The sequence below is a fragment of the Trachemys scripta genome, chromosome 9 (genome assembly GCF_013100865.1).
Source record: "Trachemys scripta elegans isolate TJP31775 chromosome 9, CAS_Tse_1.0, whole genome shotgun sequence".
Taxonomy (NCBI): Eukaryota; Metazoa; Chordata; order Testudines; family Emydidae; genus Trachemys; species Trachemys scripta.
Window position 1 is genome coordinate 97,196,687 of NC_048306.1, and position 19,474 is coordinate 97,216,160.

General features: G+C 46.0%; 1 protein-coding gene across 1 annotated transcript; it reads left to right on the top strand.

Moving 5' to 3' along the window:
- The first annotated feature begins 3,765 nt into the window (after positions 1-3,765).
- On the top strand, positions 3,766-18,209 carry LOC117883107 (cytochrome P450 2J6-like). The gene is made up of 9 exons (XM_034782105.1): positions 3,766-4,115; positions 5,638-5,800; positions 6,996-7,145; positions 8,793-8,953; positions 9,941-10,117; positions 12,205-12,346; positions 15,967-16,154; positions 17,001-17,142; positions 17,844-18,209. The coding sequence occupies exons 1-9, from the start codon at positions 3,945-3,947 to the stop codon at positions 18,020-18,022; spliced, it is 1,473 nt and encodes a 490-aa protein (XP_034637996.1). The 5' UTR covers positions 3,766-3,944; the 3' UTR covers positions 18,023-18,209.
- The last annotated feature ends 1,265 nt before the right edge of the window (positions 18,210-19,474 follow it).

Sequence of the window (19,474 nt, forward strand, 5' to 3'; positions counted from 1 at the left end):
GTAAGGTCACATGGTCAGGGGCGGCTCTGTTTTTTGCTGCCCCAAGCACGGCAGTCAGGCGACCTTCGTGGATTCGGCGGCGTTTCTGCGGGTGATCTGCCAGTCCCGTGCCTTATGCATACCCACCGCCGAATTGTCACCGAAGCTGCGGGACCAGCAGACCTCCCGCAGGCAAGCTGCCAAAGGCTGCCTGACTGCTGCCCTCATGGTGACTGGCACACCGGCCCCTGCGGCTTGCCGCCCCAGGCACGCGCTTGCTGTGCTGGTGCCTGGAGCCGTCCCTGCACATGGTACCAGAGACTGGCCACTTCTGCAGCCTCTTTTAGGGGAATGCCCATAGCTGATCTGTGTAGGTGTACTTGGAGTAACATACATACTTTCACCAGCCATTACTCTTTAGTTCAGGCCCCTTGTTCAAATGCCCAATTTGGCAGGACAGTGTTTCAGTCTTTGCTGAATTAAACTCGTGGTACCCTCTTTGGTCTATTACATACTGCTTAGGAATCACCAGAAGTGGACCACATGTCCAGAAGCACTTGAAGAAGAAAAGGTCACTTACCGTTAGTAACTGGAGTTCCTTGAGATGTGTTGTTTACATGTGTTCCATGACCCACCCTGCTTTTAGGGCTACTCTCGAAGCCAATACCCTGGATTTGATAGTGGCACAGAAACTGAGGGTTGGTTGGTCGCTCTGCCTCCTTTATTCCCTGGAGTTGGAGGGGCTCGAGGTCACCAAAGAAGCAGGTGTGACCAACAGAGACTGCTGGGTAAAGTGTTTGGCTCTTGAGCGCACAGGGCACATGCACACCAGAAGTGGAACGCATATAGGGTATGTCTACACAGAGGTATAAAAACCCATGGCTGATCTGGATCAGCTGATGGGCACACAGGGCTTAGGCTCTGGAGCTGAAAAATCGCTGTGTAGACGTTTCTGCAGGAGTGACGGGTCCCAGAGCTCGGGTTCTAGCCTGAACGCAAATGTCTACAAAGTGATTTTTAGCCCTGGACCCTGAGCCCCGTGATCCCAAGTCGGCTGACCTGGGCCAGCCGCAGGTGTGCCGTGGGTCTTTTATCCCTGTGTAGACATACCCATAAACAATACATCTTGAAGAACTCCACTTACTAAAGGTAAGTAGTTTTCCTTTTAGTCCGCTCAAGTGAGTTCAGTGCCATTCCCAATCTAACACATTAATAGTGAAGGGCTTAGAGGAACTTCTCAGGGTGTTAAATGACACAGCTAGATAATGAGCTGTGGTGATCTCCCTTTATGCAGTACACGTACAGGAGGCAGTTCAATGAAGTTCAAAGGAGTACAGCTGAGTTTGTATCCAGTCGCACCACTGAAATGTTGGATAAATACTGTGCAAAACATTGCTGTCAAGGTTTAATTTTGGAATGTCAACGCTGCTGTATTGACTTGCACGTCACTGAGCTGGAGTCCAGTTAAGGTTATACAAGTTGGACCAAGTTCACGCTGTAGCACACAGGGTTCACCAGATTCACTAACAACAAGCTCTCAACCGTGCTCCTCCTTAGCCCAGTGGCTTCCCCGACGGAAGTCTTAGTTTGCAGTTCCGAAAAGCAGCGCCATAGCAACCCCCCAGAGGATCCGGTATTCAAACGTGAAGAGAAAGGAAAAGCTAGAGAAGCAAAGTGAAGTCCCTGGGCTGATGAATCCAGCTCAGAGGTCCTGGTAAAGCTTCAGGACTAGAGTTTTAAAATGATCAAATATTTTCCTCATTTTTGAGGCCTTGCTCTGTGGCTCCGCTTCACCAGGATGCACCAGCTGCTTTGGACCACTTTTGTGATACAAAGAAGCCGTAGGTCCATTTGAACAGTCTGGTTAAGGTGGGTTTACAGCTCCTGGCCTCGCTGGAGCAGACTAGTGAATTTTCGTTAACCAACTTGAAGCTGGTCTATGCAAACAATAAAAACTCGGATTTTAATTTAATTCTTTTCCTCCTCCTAGGACCTCCAGGGGTATAAAATAATAATCATACAAACACGCAGTGGCCAAGCACGTGTGTTTTGCAGAGCCTAAAGGAATTCAACATTTTTTTTTTAAACAAAATTGAGAACCAACGAGTCTTCTTCGAGTCGTGTCCCTATGGCTGCTCCACAACAGGATAGGCGCCTGCCTGTGCACGCTTGAGCAGAGACTCTTGTCAGCAGTTTACGCGGAGCCACACCTGCACCCCAGACACCTTGTGCTATGGGGCGAGGGCATGGAGGGAGGGGCAGACCCGTCACTGCTCCAGTTGCTGCTTGAGATGGAGCATCGAGATGTCTGTAAGCTGAGCCATGCAGCTTGTTACACCTCCCTTTCTTTATACCTTTTTAGTTTGAGTTATTTCTTTATTTTTCCCTGTTATTAGCACATGTTTGTGCTTTCAGGGGTTCCCTACCATTTGGGCCTTTGTTTTTTTCCCCTCTGGGCCTTTTGCATGGCCTTGAGTGCGGGTTATACCCAAGACTCTGGCCTTCAAACCTTGTCAGACCTGCCACAGGTCCTTTCCCTGCAGTGACGGACATTCCAGCTGCCTTCATGGCTTGGGAGAAACCCACATTCCCTCTCAATTTAAAATTTCTTTTGGATTTAAAAACAGGTTTTTCAGCTCTGAGGGAGGACAGACTTAAACTCCTCTGTATGGAGCACCCTCTCAGACCCACCGAACTTTTATTTAGTAGAGGACCACCAGGCAGCACTTTGAATAATAAAACCAAACTTTATTCAAAAAGAAAAATGATTAGTTAAGCAAAGAGGCCTGCAATTGCCACTTCCACCACACTCCAGTTATACTTACACTCCAACATGAACTCACGTATCAATGGCTGACCAGTCCACTCACAGCAGAGTGCAAAACAACCTTATAACCCTGGAACCCAACGGTCCCCTTTTGATGTTAATTGGAGCTCTCCCCAATTAAACAAAATGGCTCCTTTGATAATCCTGGATAACACTAATTAACATTAAACTGCCCCTTGCCGTAATTGTATTCTGCCATCTCCTCATTGGCGCTTTCTATTACACATTATTTAAATTAACATCTGCACCAATGTCCTTCCTATGCTATCAATACTGATAGCACTTAATGAAACATTGAAAATTCTGAAAATCACTCCTGAAAACCTTGCTTAAACAGTTATAACCAATACGTAACAGCAACATCACCCTGGGTCATGTTCTTGCTAACTTCTATTTTCTGTCGTACTGTCTCCAGCTGATTGCTAACTTCTACTCACACTCACAGACTCAGTTTCCCATACTCCTGTACGCTTAGGCTAATTTTAGGCCAAAGCCTAATTTCTACTTAATATATTTGATAGGCTGGAAGTGGCGGCAGGTCCGCCCCTCCGTATATACTCTTGTATTGGGGCACTAGGGTGTCTGGGGTGCAGGTGCAGACTCACGGACACGACTGGCAAAATCTCAAATCAAGAGGGCACGGGCATGTGGATATCCTGACGTGGAGAATCCATAGGGGGACACAGCTTGAAGAACTCAAGTTTACTGTACAAGGTAAGTAACCTTTCCTTTCTGTGAGAATTCTCAATTTGTGTGAAAACTTTCCCGAGGGCTTTCTCCCAACCCTTCATCAAATTAGATAATTAACATTCAAACTGGTTTTTACCTTTACACGTAACATTTATGTAGAGGAAGGCAGGCCAGTCTCACTGGGAGTTTTAGAGGTTAAGGTCTGGTGGGTAAGGTTTGGCTAGCAGAAAGATTGGCTTATTCTTCAGTACAAAGGTCTTATTAAATACACATGAGTCTTGCAATTCACCACTTTGATGATGGGTATAAAAGCAGGGAATCGCAGGGAGAAGGAGAGAGGTAGATAGAAGGGGATTAAAGCCTATTTAGGGAGATCTAGGACCTCAAAAAAGACAGGGAGAGTTCAGACCTGACCACATAGTAGACAGACAGATAGAGCAGCCGAGCGATGTTGGTGATAAGCGAGTTTTTAGTAGCGCTGGTCATCTCTCTCTTTGTTGTGCAATTTCTGAAACTGAAGTGGGCATGTAGCCGGCTTCCTCCTGGACCAACTCCCCTCCCCGTCATCGGCACCATGTTGCAGATGGATTTCAAACGCCAGCACGAGACTCTCATTAAGGTATTGTGAATTTGTGTCCAAATATAGCCAAGTAAATGATAACATTAGCAAAACGCAGCAGCTGTAGAATAAAGCACTTCAATGTGTTAAATAACATTTCATCTGGCTTGTGCATGAGACAGTAAATGAGGGCCACAAATTCCATGACGTGTTAGTGATGAAAGTGGGAATTTAGTGGCATTTGCTAAGCAGAAGATTGAATGAGAACGAAGTGTTCCTGACTCGGCAAAAAGAATTGACTTGCTTAAAGCGGGTGGGGTTCAAACCCAGATAGGTCCTGAGTAGGCTCCTAAATGTATATGTAACTCCCTAGATAAAGTGAGATGATATTTTGAGGTGCTGAGCTCCCTCAAGTCCCACTGAAGTCGATGGGAGCTGCGGGTGCTTAATATGGATTTATTGAGGCACCTCCTTGGAAAAGTTCAGCCTAAATCTATTCAGCTGTTGCCTGGTTTCCTTCAGTATTTCTTGCTACATTTGCTTGTATCCAGGTATTTATGTTTCTGGGATGGCTATGCTGCTTCCCAGCCCGTCGTCCCTTCCAGCTCAATTCTTCACTGAAGCCTTAATACTCAGTCGGTGGCATCGCGTTCACTAAGAACCCGGGACACGCACCGTTCATCAGGCAGATGGAACAGCCGCATTGCGAGACCGAAAGATCTTTTTCAAACACCAATGACAGAAATTATTGCAAAGAGAGAGGCAGCAAATGACCGGCTGCCTTAGGCAGAAATTGGCCCTTTATACAAGTTCTGGGGTGAATGTCCCTTTATAACAGGCCGAGAAATCTGGTTGCTTGAAAGGATTCAGAAAACAGGGGCAGGTGAGAGGAATGACTAGATGACCTCCTGAGGTCTCTTCCAACCCTAATCTTCTCGGATTCTAGCGGTGTGTGATGGGGAAATACATTAATAGGGATGTTTCTGTGCACTGGGCTGTTTGTAATTTGCCAGTAGCTCTAAAGGAGAAAATGAGATGCTTCCATGAGGTAGGTCACTGCAAGGGGCACTTAGGAAGACTGAGATGCATGACACTGCCCAGCATTATCAAATATAACTAACCCTGATAAACTGTGACTCCAAGGGACAATAAGAAGTCTCCCAGGAATGTCAGTTACCACCTTTATTCGGTGTGTTTTAGATGCAATGTTTACAGGGTAATAGAAGAGACACCACAGAATTGTCCCCTTAACTGGAAGGCACAAGCCGTTCTACAGCTGGGGACATCTGTCCAATCATGAGGTGAAATTCACCTGTAGTAACTCTAATCCCATTCCGTACAAGACATTTAAACAGCATCCCCCTGACACAGCTGCTGAGACATCCTGTTGGAGGAGAGAGTATGGTCTTATCTCATAGTCAGCTATGTCTTTCGCCATGGTTTGGGGTTTCACTACAAATGTTTCTACAACCCCCCCCTCACCCTGCCCCCCACAAAGAGCATCCTGAAGTAAGCTGGGCAGTTGTTTCATCATGCACAGTTTTTCTGACTTGTGGTTTTCTGGCACTGACGATGTCTCTAGTTGGCACAGATTTACGGGAACATCTTCACCTTGTGGATTGGACATATTCCTGTCATCATACTGAATGGATTCCCATCTGTGAAGGATGGCCTGACTACCCACTCTGAAGCCATCTCTGGCCGCCCAACAACCCCTTTCTTTCAGAAAACGGCCGGAGGAAAGGGTAACATTTTCTTTCCTTATAAACTATACAGAAAAAAATAAGTTCACATGATCCTTTAAGTGCGGCTGCTTCCTGCTTCCACAGTCATCTCCCCATGGGAATGCTGCTGCAAATGGTTAAAATCATGGCAAGGGTGACTTTTCTGAGACTAATCAATAAGACAAACAACCACTGAATAGAACAGAGGAGCAAAATCCTGACTGATAAGTTTGTTTGAAGCATCAGCCAGGAATGTGAACATCAGCTGGCATTACCCCCATTGCACAGACGCTTTACAGCAGGGGCGCTTTGCAACCTGAGCCTGAGAAGGAGCCAGAATTTACCAACGTACATTGCCAAAGAGCCACACAAATACATCAGCAGCCCCCCATTCGCTCCCCCAACTCCAACCTGCAGCGCCTCCTGCCCGCCGGCAGCCCCACCAATCAGTGCCTCCCGCCCGCCGCAATCAGCTGTTACGCGGTGTGCAGGAGGCTCTGGTGGGGAGGGGGGAAGAGCGAGGGCATGGCAGGCTCGGGGGAAGGGCTGGAGTGGGGGCAGGGCCTGGGGCAGAGCAGGGGGTTGAGCACTGAACACTCTCCGGCACATTGGAAAGTTAGCATCTATAACTCCAGCCTCGGAGTCGGTGCCTGTGCAAGGAGCTGCATGTTAACCTCTGAAGAGCCGCATGCGGCTCCGGAGCCACAGGTTGGCCACCCCTGCTTTACACAGTACTAGTTTTGTGATAGTCATCTAATGTGGTGGCTTTTTAACCTGGGCAGGATCTTCTCACCTGCTGGGCTTCAGGTCAGATCTCTGCACTGTCATTCAAACACAACCATCCTTGCCCTGTTATTCATGCCTTGCACTGCAGCAAATCTCACCCGACGGAATTCCCTCCTCTCTAGAATTCCTGGTGTGGGTTCCCAGCTCTAGAATTACATGGGTTTGGATCACAAATGATTTAGGAAAACTGCATCTTGAGTTTTTGAAGCCCCACTTTCTATTTCTCTTATAAGAGCAACAAAACCCTCGACATCAAGGACTTTTCTGAAGTTGTCACAATCCTTGTCACATCTGTGGCCAGATAAAGGAGGTCAGCTAGGAGTCACATTCTTCTGCATTTACCTCTCCAGTTAGAAAATTTAGTTTAGATTTAACTGTTACTATGTGAAGGATTTTGCTTTATATAAACAACAATTCTCAATGGCCTCAGGTATTATTTTCACAAGTGGTCACACCTGGAAGCAGCAGAGACGCTTCGGGCTGATGACCCTGCGGAACCTGGGGCTGGGCAAGAAAGGCCTGGAGCACCGAATCCAAGAGGAGGCCCGTCACCTGGTGGAGTACTTTATGAATGAGAGAGGTACATCATTGCCAGCATAGCTGGGTCTTTTCACTTCCAGAAGCATGTCTCTGTCATGCCAGCAAGAGGAGAGAATTCCAGGCCCCAGATGGCTAGATATGGGCAGAGTTAACCCCAGTGCTTTACGTGATCACAAGTGTTATGTGTGTTCAGATTGTATCTTAAGTGACAGGTTTCAGAGGGGTAGCCGTGTTAGTCTGTATCAGCAAAAACAACGAGGAGTCCTTGTGGCACCTTAGACACTAAGAAATGTATTTGGGCATAAGCTTTTGTGGACTAAACCCCACTTCATCAGATGCATGGAGTGAAAAATACAGTAAGCAGTTAAATAACGTAGGGCCAAGAACCAATCCCTGTTGTACTCCACTAGAAAAACACACGCTCAATGATGATTCTCCATTTACAGTTACATTTTGAGACCTATCAGTTAGCCGTTTTATATCCGTTTAGTGTGTGCTGTGTTCATTTTGTATCGTTCCTATTTTCAACCAAACTGTCATGCAATACCAAGTCAAATGCCTTACCGAATTCTAAGTTTATTACATCAACACTAATTCCTTTATCAAACTACACTTGTAATCTCATCAGAAAAAGATATCAAGTTAATTTGACAGGATCTATTTTCCATAAACCTCTGTTGATTGACATTAATTATATTATTCTCCTTTAATTCTTTATTAATCGAGTCCTGTATTAGCTGCTCCCTTTTCTTGCCTGACAGCTATGGGTTCTGTGTCAGAGTAACAGACGTATAATTGCCTGCCCTTTAAAATATTGGTACAACATTAGCATTCTCCCAGTCTTTTGGAACTTCCCCAGTGTTCCAGGTGTTGTTGAAAATCAATATTAATGGTCCAGCGAGCCCCTCAGCCAGCTCTTTTAGAAGTCTTAGAAGCAGATTATCAAGACCTTCTGATTTAAAAATATCTGACTTTCCTAGCTGCTACTTAACATCCTCCTGAATTACTGTTGGACTGGAAAGTGTTTCATTATCATGTATGACTAGATCTTCTGGTTTTTTCCCAAATATAGAACAGAAGTATTAGCTGAATACTTCTGCCTTTTCTGCATTATTATTGACAATCCTACCATTTCCATCTAGTAATGGAACAATACTATGAAAAGTGCATTTCAGAAATCCATCCTAGAAGTGACCAAGACCTGGATAACTGCAGTGAGGGAAGACTATGACCGGGCACGGCCACAGTCTCCTTACTAGATTTACAACAGATGGGAAAAAAAAAAAAGCAGCATTCAAACACAGCAGGTGATCCAGCAGGTCCCCAAACCTGAGCACTTTTCTAGCAAAAGTTGGCCAAACCTTTTCTATCAGGCATCATTACCACCGACTGGTCTGGGTTTAGAGGCAGACAGCTCGGGGCTGTCTTTGAAAATCAGACAACAATTAGTTTGGTGTCTAAATATGGAGTTAGGAACCTGCTTATATCAAATCAATTTTGGACAGTGAGTCCATCGAGAGGGCTTGACCCCCCCCCAGTACTACAGAATCAAAACCATTCAAAATGAGAACGCCCTGCTGCCCTCACTCTCCCTCTTCAGTGGCCTGATCAGGATTCATCTCTCAGTAGGGGGAGGGAGGAGCAGTGTTGGGAACATTAATGTGAATTCTGATCACTATATTTGCAGGAGATCCCTTGGATCCTTCTTTCCCCATCGTCCATTCGGTCTCAAACGTGATTGCGGCGGTGGTGTTTGGACATCGCTTTTCCATTGAGGACAAAAATTTCCACCAGCTGATTGAAAACAATGATTACTTGGTCCAACATGGGAACAGCATCATCGAGCTAGTGAGTACATACAAGCTGTCATAAACATACAGCTAAGGATAGCATAAAATCCCTCCTTTACCTGTAACGGGTTAAGAAGCTCAAATAACCTGGTTGGCAGCTGACCAAAAGGACCAATGAGGGAAAATACATCTCCCTAAGCCATATCTGAACTAAGCATCTAATATTACAAAAATAGTAAGTAATAGCAAGAAAATGCTTTAGATTATCTTTTGTTTTAGCTTGTGAATTTTCCCTGTGCTAAGAGGGAGGTTTATCCCTGTTTTTGTAACTTTAAAGTTTTGCCTACAGGGGAAATCCTCTGTGTGTTGAATCTGATTACCCTGCAAATTACCTTCCATCCTGATTTTACAGAGGTGCTTCTTTTACTTTTTCTTTATAATAAAGTTCTATTTTTAAGAATCTGATTGGGTTTTTAGTGTCCTACAAACCCAAAGGTCTGGTCTGTGCTCACCTTGGTTACTCTCAAGCCTCCCCAGAAGAGGGGGTGAAGGGCCTTGGGGGGATATTTTGGGGAAACAGGAACTCCAAGTGGTCTTTTTCCTAAATCTTTGTCTAACTCACTTGGTGGTGGCAGCATACCGTCCAAGGGCAAGGAAGAATTTGTGCCTTGGGGAAGTTTTTAACCTAAGCTGGTAGAAATAAGCTTAGGGGGTCTTTCATGCGGGTCCCCACATCTGTACCCTAAAGTTTAGAGTGGGGAGGGAACCCTGACACAAACGCTTGTTATTTTATCTGTATCCAAAGCAAAGCGAGGTTTCTCACCCAGCAAAGAAGGAAGTGAGATCTCTGTATTGAGGAATTTACTATGTATTATACAGTTCATGAGGGCTGATGTACATGGAATCTTAGGCTCTGTCTACGCTGCACTTTCGTCTGTAAATCTTTTGTCGTTCAGGGGTGTGAAACCCCCTCGCCCCGCTTCTCGTTGGAGGTGGGTTTATTTTGTTGGTGGGAGAGCGCATCACACTTTTGCCTCTCTTACAGCTGTATGATGTTTTCCCCTGGCTCATGGATCATCTCCCAGGTACTCACCAGAAGGTATTCTATTGCCAAGAATTTGTCCGGTCTTTTGCAAGGAAGGAGATCAGAAGCCACCAAGAGAGTGGGTCACCTGACGAACCACAGGATTTCATTGATTTCTACCTGGCTCAGATAGACAAAGTAAGTGTCTGTGCCGTATATGACTACTGTGCTTTTGGGGCTTCACTGCTGTCCTCTGGTATAAACCACAAACTTCCCCAGGATAAGATGGAAAAGAACCCTGTGAAATGTGTCATGTGATTTTACGGTTCTAATCTTCTCCCACTGAAGTCACAGGGTGTTTTGTCATTGACTTCAATGGGAGTAGGATCAAGTTCTTTGATTTTATAGACAATTTGTGAAGAGATTTTTTTTTTTTTAATTTCCAAGACTTTCATATTATATGAATGTCGATTTAGAAATGATGACCAAAACAAATTGCCATGGAGACTCGGGTGATATCAAAGTAATGGGACAAAAGCAAACAGAGGTGGTAAGGAGATTTTAAAAGATGGAAAAGAGCAATTACTGTCCAGTAAGTGTAATTTAAACCCTTAATAATATCATGGAATTAATAGTAAGGAGAAAGATATGCTGTAGTCAGTGCTCAGAGACATCAGTACTGTGAGTAGTAAATAGAATGGGGATTTAAAATGTACATCATACTAGACAAACATCATTCTTTTTGAATGAATCACAGAACTATTGGATTCAAGGAACACATTGGATCTAATACAGGGGTAGGCAACCTATGGCACGCGTGCCAAAGGTGGCACGCGAGCTGATTTTCAGTGGCACTCACACTGCCCGGGTCCTGGCCACCGTTCCAGGGGGCTCTGCACTTTAATTTAATTTTAAATGAAGCTTCTTAAACATTTTAAAAACCTTATTTACTTTACATACAACAATCATTTAGTTATATATTATAGACTTACAGAAAGAGACCTTCTGAAAATGTTAAAAAGTATGACTGGCACACGAAACCTTAAATTAGAGTGAATAAATGAAGACTCAGCACACCACTTCTGAAAGGTTGCCGACCCCTGATCTAATATTTGATACGATTGATAAAGGGCCCCATGAACTTTTACTTGAAAATGAAACTGTTGTCGGCTACAACACTGCACATGGAAACTGATGTCTAGCAGGGGTGGAAATAGGCACTAGCACAAGGCAAAAAAACTGTTGGAAAGACCCTAAACAAGGATCCCGGTGCAGGGGAAAGTTTCTCGACGTGGGGCAGCGGCGCCCGGGAGCCCGAGCTCCCCCGGGAAGGGCCAACGCTGCAGCGCCTCCCGCAGCCGCCCGGCCTGAGCTGCCGCAGTCTCGCCAGGTCCGGCTGGGAGCAGGTGGAGGCCCCCCTGAGCCCGAGGGCAAGGCCCAGGCCACGCACGCAGCACTTCTCTGCTTCAGCCCGGCCAGAGAGGGAGTCAGCGGGTGGGATGCAGCCTCGCAGGTGGGAGCGCGTTGGGGTTGGGATGCCCAGCTCAGGGGCAGGCCTGGGACCCGAAGCAACTTCCCGCCCCCCGGCTCTGGTTGCTGCTGCGCGGGGGAAGCGCCCGGCCAGGGGTGCATGGGCTGGAGAGCGGCGGGCGCCGGGAAAGTTGGAGCCTGAGGAGGGGGAATGTGGCTCGCTCAGGAGAGGAGGCTGGGCCGGGGCGGGGATTTGGGGAAGGGGTTGGAATGGGGGCGGGGAAGGAGCAGAGTTGGGGGGGACCAGGGGCCCCGTGGAGTATCCTCTTTTTTCAATGTTCAAATATGGTAACCCTACACAGAACAGTTCAGATGAGCAGGATTTTGCAACGCGTATGGTGGAAGCAAAGGAACTTTTCTTCACCTCTTGCTACAGCCACGCCGTCAGATTTCAAAGCTCTTCATGCTGTATTTGGTCCAGGTGGGAGGGAGACTTCAGCTGCTGGTGCTCTAGCTTCCCACCCACTCTGTTCTTTACAGGTCCTCTGAATACTGCACTAACACTGGGTCCAATCCTGAACCGGGAGCAAAGCTTGAGTGACAGAACATTGCATGTGGAAATGAAGGAGCATGGAGGGATGGACTCCTCATTCCTGTTTCCCAGTGTTCTTTTAAAAATACAGACTTTTTTTGTTTTGTAAAATTATAGACACTGCACATTGCTGGGCATCAAATCAGTACAGAGTGACACTCATTATTACCCAGATTGTCCTACCTTTGCACCCTAACCTCAAACCTTTGACTGTCACCTGCAGAGCAAAACTGACCCTGATTCGACCTTTGATGAAGACAACCTGGTCCAGACTGTTTTCGACCTTTTCTTGGCAGGGACAGAAACCACAACCACCACCCTACGCTGGGCAGTGCTTTATATGGTGGCTTACCCAGATGTCCAAGGTGAGGGGGTTGTGGAAGATACGTGCACCATACATAAGATTGTGCATTATGTAGAAAGTACCCACTTCTGCATAATTTTGTTAAGTGATTGCAAGTCTAAAACTGGCTGCAGCTCCAAGATGGGTCCCTGATATAAAAGCAGATGCCTGGACTGAGCTTTGAGTCAGGCCTCTTCGATTTCTGACCTCCAGTCACTGCCCCTTGCTTCTTAGAGATATAGGGTTTTCCACACTTTGTGTCTGGTTCTCAAGCCAAGCTCTATCACCTTTCCACACGATATTGTTGCTTCATTCAGAGAAACTCAGACGTCCAAATAAATCACAAAGTCCCAACTCAAACAAATGTCACACAGTCGGGGTTTCTTCTTCCCAGTGGTTCCCTGAGTCACAAGTATCTAAACATTTTTTCCCTCCTTGGGGTTCCTTCTCCAGCCATCTGACTCTACACACGGGTTCTCTCAAGGTCCTTTGAAGAGACTGTCAGTAATCATTTCACCCTCTCTGTCAGTTATGAAGGAAGGGAGCTACTTATATATTCTGCCTCCTTCCCAGCATGCCTTGCAACACAGTCTCTAACTCTCAGGTGTCCCTCTGGGCCACAAGTCCTAGTGTGTGTTGGTGCTGCCAGGAACAGGGAAATGCTGTCGTGGAGGCCTCCTTTAAAGGAACATGCTATTGTAGTCATAGTCCTCAGTGAGGAACGTGCTCCTGGCCGGGGAAGTGCTTTCAGAGTTGTTAGCTGGTAAAGTTGTCTTTGTGATTGCGCAAATGCAGGACTTTTAATTCACTAAACGCTATTGTCCCCTGCAGCACATGCAGATGGTGCATCCTGAGTGCCTCTCTCAATTATTGCTGCTCAGTCCCTTCCATCTTCACTTCCAGGCAGAGGCAACGTGTGGGTGGGGGGATGCGGGGTCACGTGCCCCACCCCTCAGATTTGCTGCTTGTCTTGTACTGAGCATGCTCAGTAACTAACACTGCTGAAGCCGGCTGCCCTCACTCCTTCCCCCTCACCTGCACTATAGGCAGGCACAGGTCATCTCTGCTTCCAGGATGGAAAACCAACTTGCATTTCATATGCACTGTTATGCTGAAGGGTGTTGGTAGCTGCCAGCAAGGGTGGCTTTGATCTATAGGCAATCACAGACTTTGCTGAGGCTGCTGGGTGTGCCAGCTGCCCTTCCTTTTGGCTAACTGAAAGAAGCACATTAAGCTCCTTTTTGGAGTCAGATAGCTGAAACAAGAGAAGTCACTGCCCAAAGCACTGGTCACATGGAAGGGCGAAGCAAGAATGAATTCTGGGCAAATAAGAGGGGAGTCCTGGGAACTGATTGAAAATGTGGAGGTTGGTGCATTGATCGGCTTGTGGCTATGGGCGTTTGTCAGAAGCAGAAAGCAGTGAGAAAAGCCAGGAGAAATCGGAGAGCAGTGGTAAAAGCATGGCCTGGAGTAGATGCAAAGAAAGAGCTTCTTCTGGTCAGAGTGCTGGCAGGGAAGGCAAGCTTGGAAATGATGAGCAAGGGAAACTGCCTCTGGTTTGATCCTACAGTGTTCAGGGAAACAGGACTTGCACCAAAGAAATACCGTATTTGTATAATCGACTTCTCCTCCTAACGGAAACTACCAGCGAGGCCCTGCACACTGGCTTATCTGCTCAAGCCAAGGGGCAATGCTAGGAAGCCCGCTCATCCTTCATTTATAAACAGGGACCTCAGACGGATGCATTGGCCAAAAGGGGAGCCTTGAATCCTTTGGCTGCCATTCTATATCCCAGTTATCGCTTTCCCCGCTGTCGCTTTCATCTAGCAAGGATGCTGCTTTACTTGCTGACATCTGTGAATGTCATTGCACCCTGCTAGCACTAGAGGGCTCCTGTTTCCCGCTAAGATAACGTCTTGATTGCTCTACACTTTGAACTCTGGCTCTGCTAAGCTGTACTCCCAGCTGATCCCACCTCAGATAAAGCTCTGTTGTTCTCCCAGGACCTGAAATAAACTGTATTGGACAGGTGCTGGGCACGGCATAGAAACAGGAGTCTAATCTGTGAAACGAAGCTAGAGAACTTATTCATAAATGATCCGGAGAAAGGGGTAAAAAGTGAGGTGGCAAAGTTCGCAGATGATACTAAACTGCTCAAGATAGTTAAGACCAAAGCAGCCTGTGAAGAACTTCAAAAAGATCTCACAAAACTAAGTGATTGGACAACAAAATGGCAAATGAAATTTAATGTGGATAAATGTAAAGTAATGCACATTGGAAAAAATAACCCCAACTATATATACAATATGATGGGGACTAATTTAGCTACAACAAATCAGGAAAAAGATCTTGGAGTCATCGTGGATAGTTCTTTGAAGATGTCCGCGCAGTGTGCAGCAGCGGTCAAAAAAGCAAACAGGATGTTAGGAATCATTAAAAAGGGGATAGAGAATGAGACGGAGAATATCTTATTGCCCTTATATAAATTGATGGTACGCCCACATCTTGAATACTACGTACAGATGTGGTCTCCTCATCTCAAAACAGATATACTGGCATTAGAAAAGGTTCAGAGAAGGGCAACTAAAATGATTAGGGGTTTGGAATGGGTCCCATATGAGGAGAGATTAAAGAGACTAGGACTTTTCAGCTTGGAAAAGAGGAGAATAAGGGGGTATATGATAGAGGTATGTAAAATCATGAGTGATGTGGAGAAAGTAAATAAGGAAAAGTTATTTACTGGTTCCCATAATATAAGAACTAGGGGCCACCAAATGAAATTAATGGGCAGCAGGTTTAAAACAAATAAAAGGAAGTTCTTCTTCACACAGCACATAGTCAACTTGTGGAACTCCTTGCCTGAGGAGGTTGTGAAGGCTAGGACTAGAACAGGGTTTAAAAGAGAACTGGATAAATTCATGGAGGTTAAGTCCATTAATGGCTATTAGCCAGGATGGGTAAGGAAGGGTGTCCCTAGCCCCTAGACTGGACTAGATGGACTTTGGTCCGACCCAGTACGGCCGTTCTTATGTTCTTATGTAAAGCTTTCCCTGTGTAGCAGCCTGGTTCCTGGCTGCCTCAGAAGCAGACACCATAGAATCATGGGACTGGAAGGGACCTCGAGAGGTCACCTAGTCCAGTCCCCTGCACAGTGCACTCATGGCCATGTTGGTACTGAGGGTGCTGCCCCCACCATCAGTCTTCCTATCAGAGAAAAGAAAGGGAAAAGCTCTTCACCAGGGCCGAATTTGGCTCTGACACTGAGTTTCAGGCATCTGTTGTCCGGGTCTCTGTGGAATGTGCTGATAATCTCTCCCAGGTCCTGAGATGCAGCAGTTACTTGCTACGCTTGTCCTGCTGGCCGGGCTTTACCCTCCCACTGACGTTAACCCAGCAATAAAGGAGAGATTCAAATAACATTCCAGCAGGGAAAAGAAAAGGCTCCAGGATTAGGGTGACCAGATGTCTTGATATTATTGGGACTGTCCCAATATTAGGGGCTTTGTCTTATATAGGCAACTATACCCACCCTCACCCTGGAAAAAAGGTGTCCCAATTTTTTACGCTTGCTGTCTGGCCACCCTATCCAGGATACACACACGCACACAGTCCAAAATGTGTGTCCTTAATGTTTCTCTTCAGAGAAAGTCCAGAAGGAGCTGGATGCTGAGCTGGGTCCCTCCCAATTAATCTGCTATGAGGATCGGAAGAACCTGCCCTACACCAACGCCGTGATTCATGAGATCCAGCGCTACAGCAACGTCGTTGCAGTCGGAGTTCCTAGAACATGTGTAAAAGACACAATGCTGCAGGGCTTTCCCATTGAGAAGGTACAGAGCCGTTCTCTATCCTTCCATCAGAGGGCCAATGTACTAGGAATCCAACTAATCGGTGTGTCCACATACATCGTGGACCTGAGTTTCTTTTGCTTTGCAGCTCCTTCACTTTCTTCCAACACCTAAAGAATAAAGCTGATGGATGAGGCTACTGGGAAATATTCCTGATTTTAGGGAGTTCCTCAAACATTACAGAATCAGCAGAGAGCTTGGGGTGACCACTCTTGCAGCCTGCTGTGATCTAGCTATTCTCAGCTGCCAATATGTCCCTTAGGGACCTTGGCAACATTATGCTCTGGGCAGAGCCAAGAATAGGGGAAGCTCAAAGGTGACTTCAAGACCCCTTTAATTCCCCCTCCTACATCCTACCTGGTGTATTTCTTGGCCAGAAAGAAGGGTTAGACCGTGTATCTCTTCTCCATTTTTAAATCTCACACTGAATGGCCTTGTTTTCAAATTCTATCAGCCCATTGAACTCTTGGTCATTTTAACACCAGAAAAATATAACGTTGTCAATTTAAAGCAATTGTTCAAAAATGTTAAACATTCCTCTTTTTGCTTCCATTGAGGAGTCAATGTTAAAGCAGGGAGGATTCTAGGTATAAGATTTTGCACTGGCCTCTTTGTTGCTGGTGTTTCTAGCAACATGACTGCTGTCATCAGATGCAGAAGGACAAATAGAAATGTATTGTCCAGCGCACTCCAAATGTATTCCTGGGGACATAGGGTTTTCTCTAGGTGACCTTCCACGCAAGGTAATAAATGAAAACTGAAAACTGTCGGTCCTTACCCATCTTTCTGATGGAGAGACACTGAACTGAGTCAAATTTTCCTTTGCAGGGCACCATTATTCTCCCAAATTTAACCTCTGCCTTGCTTGACCCTGAGCAATGGGAGACACCTCGACAGTTCAACCCAAATCACTTCCTGGATCAGGATGGAAATTTTGCGACCAAAGAAGCTTTCTTGCCATTCTCAGCAGGTAAGAGCACTGACAGGAAAAGCTTCTTAGTGGGTTCGATTGTGAGGGGTGAATTAATGGATTAGCAGTGGAACCTTGTTAACCTTCAGACCTTGTAATTTACACAAAACCCAGCAGTCTCACCCCATTTCTTAGCAAAGATTGAATTACAGAATGCTAGATGGACCATTGATCTGACCTAATATGGCCGTTTTTATGTTCTTATTAATACTAAAATGAGAATTGTCAAAACAAAGGAACGTATATTTTGTGATGGATTTTAATTGTTCAGTTACTAATTTGCAAAAATAACTATTATGCATTGGATCTCCCAATCATTAATACAAATTAGTATAATTCTATTGCACTTAGAAATCGCAAGGCAATAAATACGATCCTCAACCGCAGAGTAACAGTTATATGGAAAATGACCGTATGTCCTTTTCTCCCATGGTTACTCAGCAGCTGTTTCAGTTTCAGAGGACAGAATATATTGTGCCACATGTGCACAGACCTGTCCTCAAATCTTGATAACTTCTGAAATACTAAATGACTTCACTTTAAACAGATGGTATTTTTCTTCAGTGAGAAATTGGATTTTGCCAGCTTTGAGCTTTGACCAGATCGGATACACAATACATTCAATCCAATTGTAATTCAGATTTTCAAATGAAAAAATAAACATTACCCCCCACTCAATCACTGGCCCTTTGTTCTTGCAGGGCCCCGTGTGTGTTTGGGGGAGCACCTGGCAAGGACTGAGCTCTTCATCTTCTTCACCAACCTGCTGCGGGCGTTCACCTTCAAGCTACCGGAGGGAGTGAAGGAAATCAACACCGAGCCCATGCTAGGGGGTTTATTGCAGCCTCATCCCTATAAGATCTGTGCTGTTCCTCGCTAGGCTGCAGCACCCCACAAAGCACGGGAGGAGCCAGTAGGCAGGCATGTGTGCCTTTGTGGATTTCCACCTTTCACCTCTTCCCCTCTTTCTACTTCCAGCTTTGACGACGGTGTCAGCTCAGGCCAGTGAAGTCAATTTCTCGATCCGTTAGACCTTGGGAATTAAACTGCAAACCACTGCCACTTCATTACTGGTCTGTGCCCAGGCTTTCTCCTTAATAGATCGCAGAGAAAGAAAATGTCAAACAAGGAATTAGAGTCAGTTGGGTGGACCAGGAATGTGTTAGATCATAGAATCATAGAATATCAGGGTTGGAAGGGACCTCAGGAGGTCATCTAGTCCAACCCCCTGCTCAAAGCAGGGCCAATTCCCAGCTAAACTAAATCATCCCAGCCAGGGCTTTGTCAAGCCAGGCCTTAAAAACCTCCAAGGAAGGAGATTCCACCACCTCCCTAGATGTGTTACACTGAAGTTGGAGTCGTGGCAGCAGCAGAGAGAGAGGCGGGGAGAGGAGGAACATATTACCTGTCTGTTACCAGGTGTAGCTTTATTCAGCAAGTTCTTATCCACAGCTCTAAGCTCTGCCACTGGCTGTGACATCCAATCTGCTGCCCTGTTTGTGTCTTATGCAATGAACACACACAACTGAGAGGTTTCAGAGTAGCAGCCGTGTTAGTCTGTATCCGCAAAAAGAACAGGAGTTCTTGTGGCACCTTAGAGACTAACACATTTATTTGAGCATAAGCTTTCGTGGGCTACAGCCCACTTCTTCGGATGCATAGAATGGAACATACAGTGAGGAGAAAGGGGCAAAGCATCAGGCCACTTGAGAGGCCTCCTGACAGACCTTTGAGAGGTGTTGCTTGAGTGTCTGATTTGTGCATTCCACTACTCCACTGGCTTGTGGTTGCCAGGGTGTGTGGAGTTTCCAGGGGATTTGCAGAGCACTTGATATCTTTTGAACAATTTGAGATGTGAAGTGTGTTCCATTGTCAGATTCCATCCACTGAGGAAGGCCGAAGCGAGGAATGATTTCCTTGACAAACTTAAGAGCCACTGTTTTGGCAGTGTTGTTGCGACATGGGAAGGCTTCAGGCCATCCGCTGAATCGATCCACTAAGACGAGAAGGTACCTGTACCCTTGGGTCCTGGGAAACTCAGTAAAGTCTATTTGCCTCACCAATCCTGGGCCTGGGGTAGGTTCCAGGGTGGCTGGTGGCACTGCTACTCCTGTTCAAGGGTTATTCTTTTGGCAGATTAAACATTCAGCCTGTATCTGTGGTGCTAGGGGTTTAAGTCCAGAGGTTAGAAAATATTTATTCATGAGCTGGGTAAGAGCCTCTCTGCCTGCGTGTGTGGTTTGATGCAGTTTCTGCAACACTGGTCGAATCAAGCCCTTGGGCAGGAGGATTTTTCCCTCTGTGGAATAAAGCCATCCCTCCTTTTCCTGGA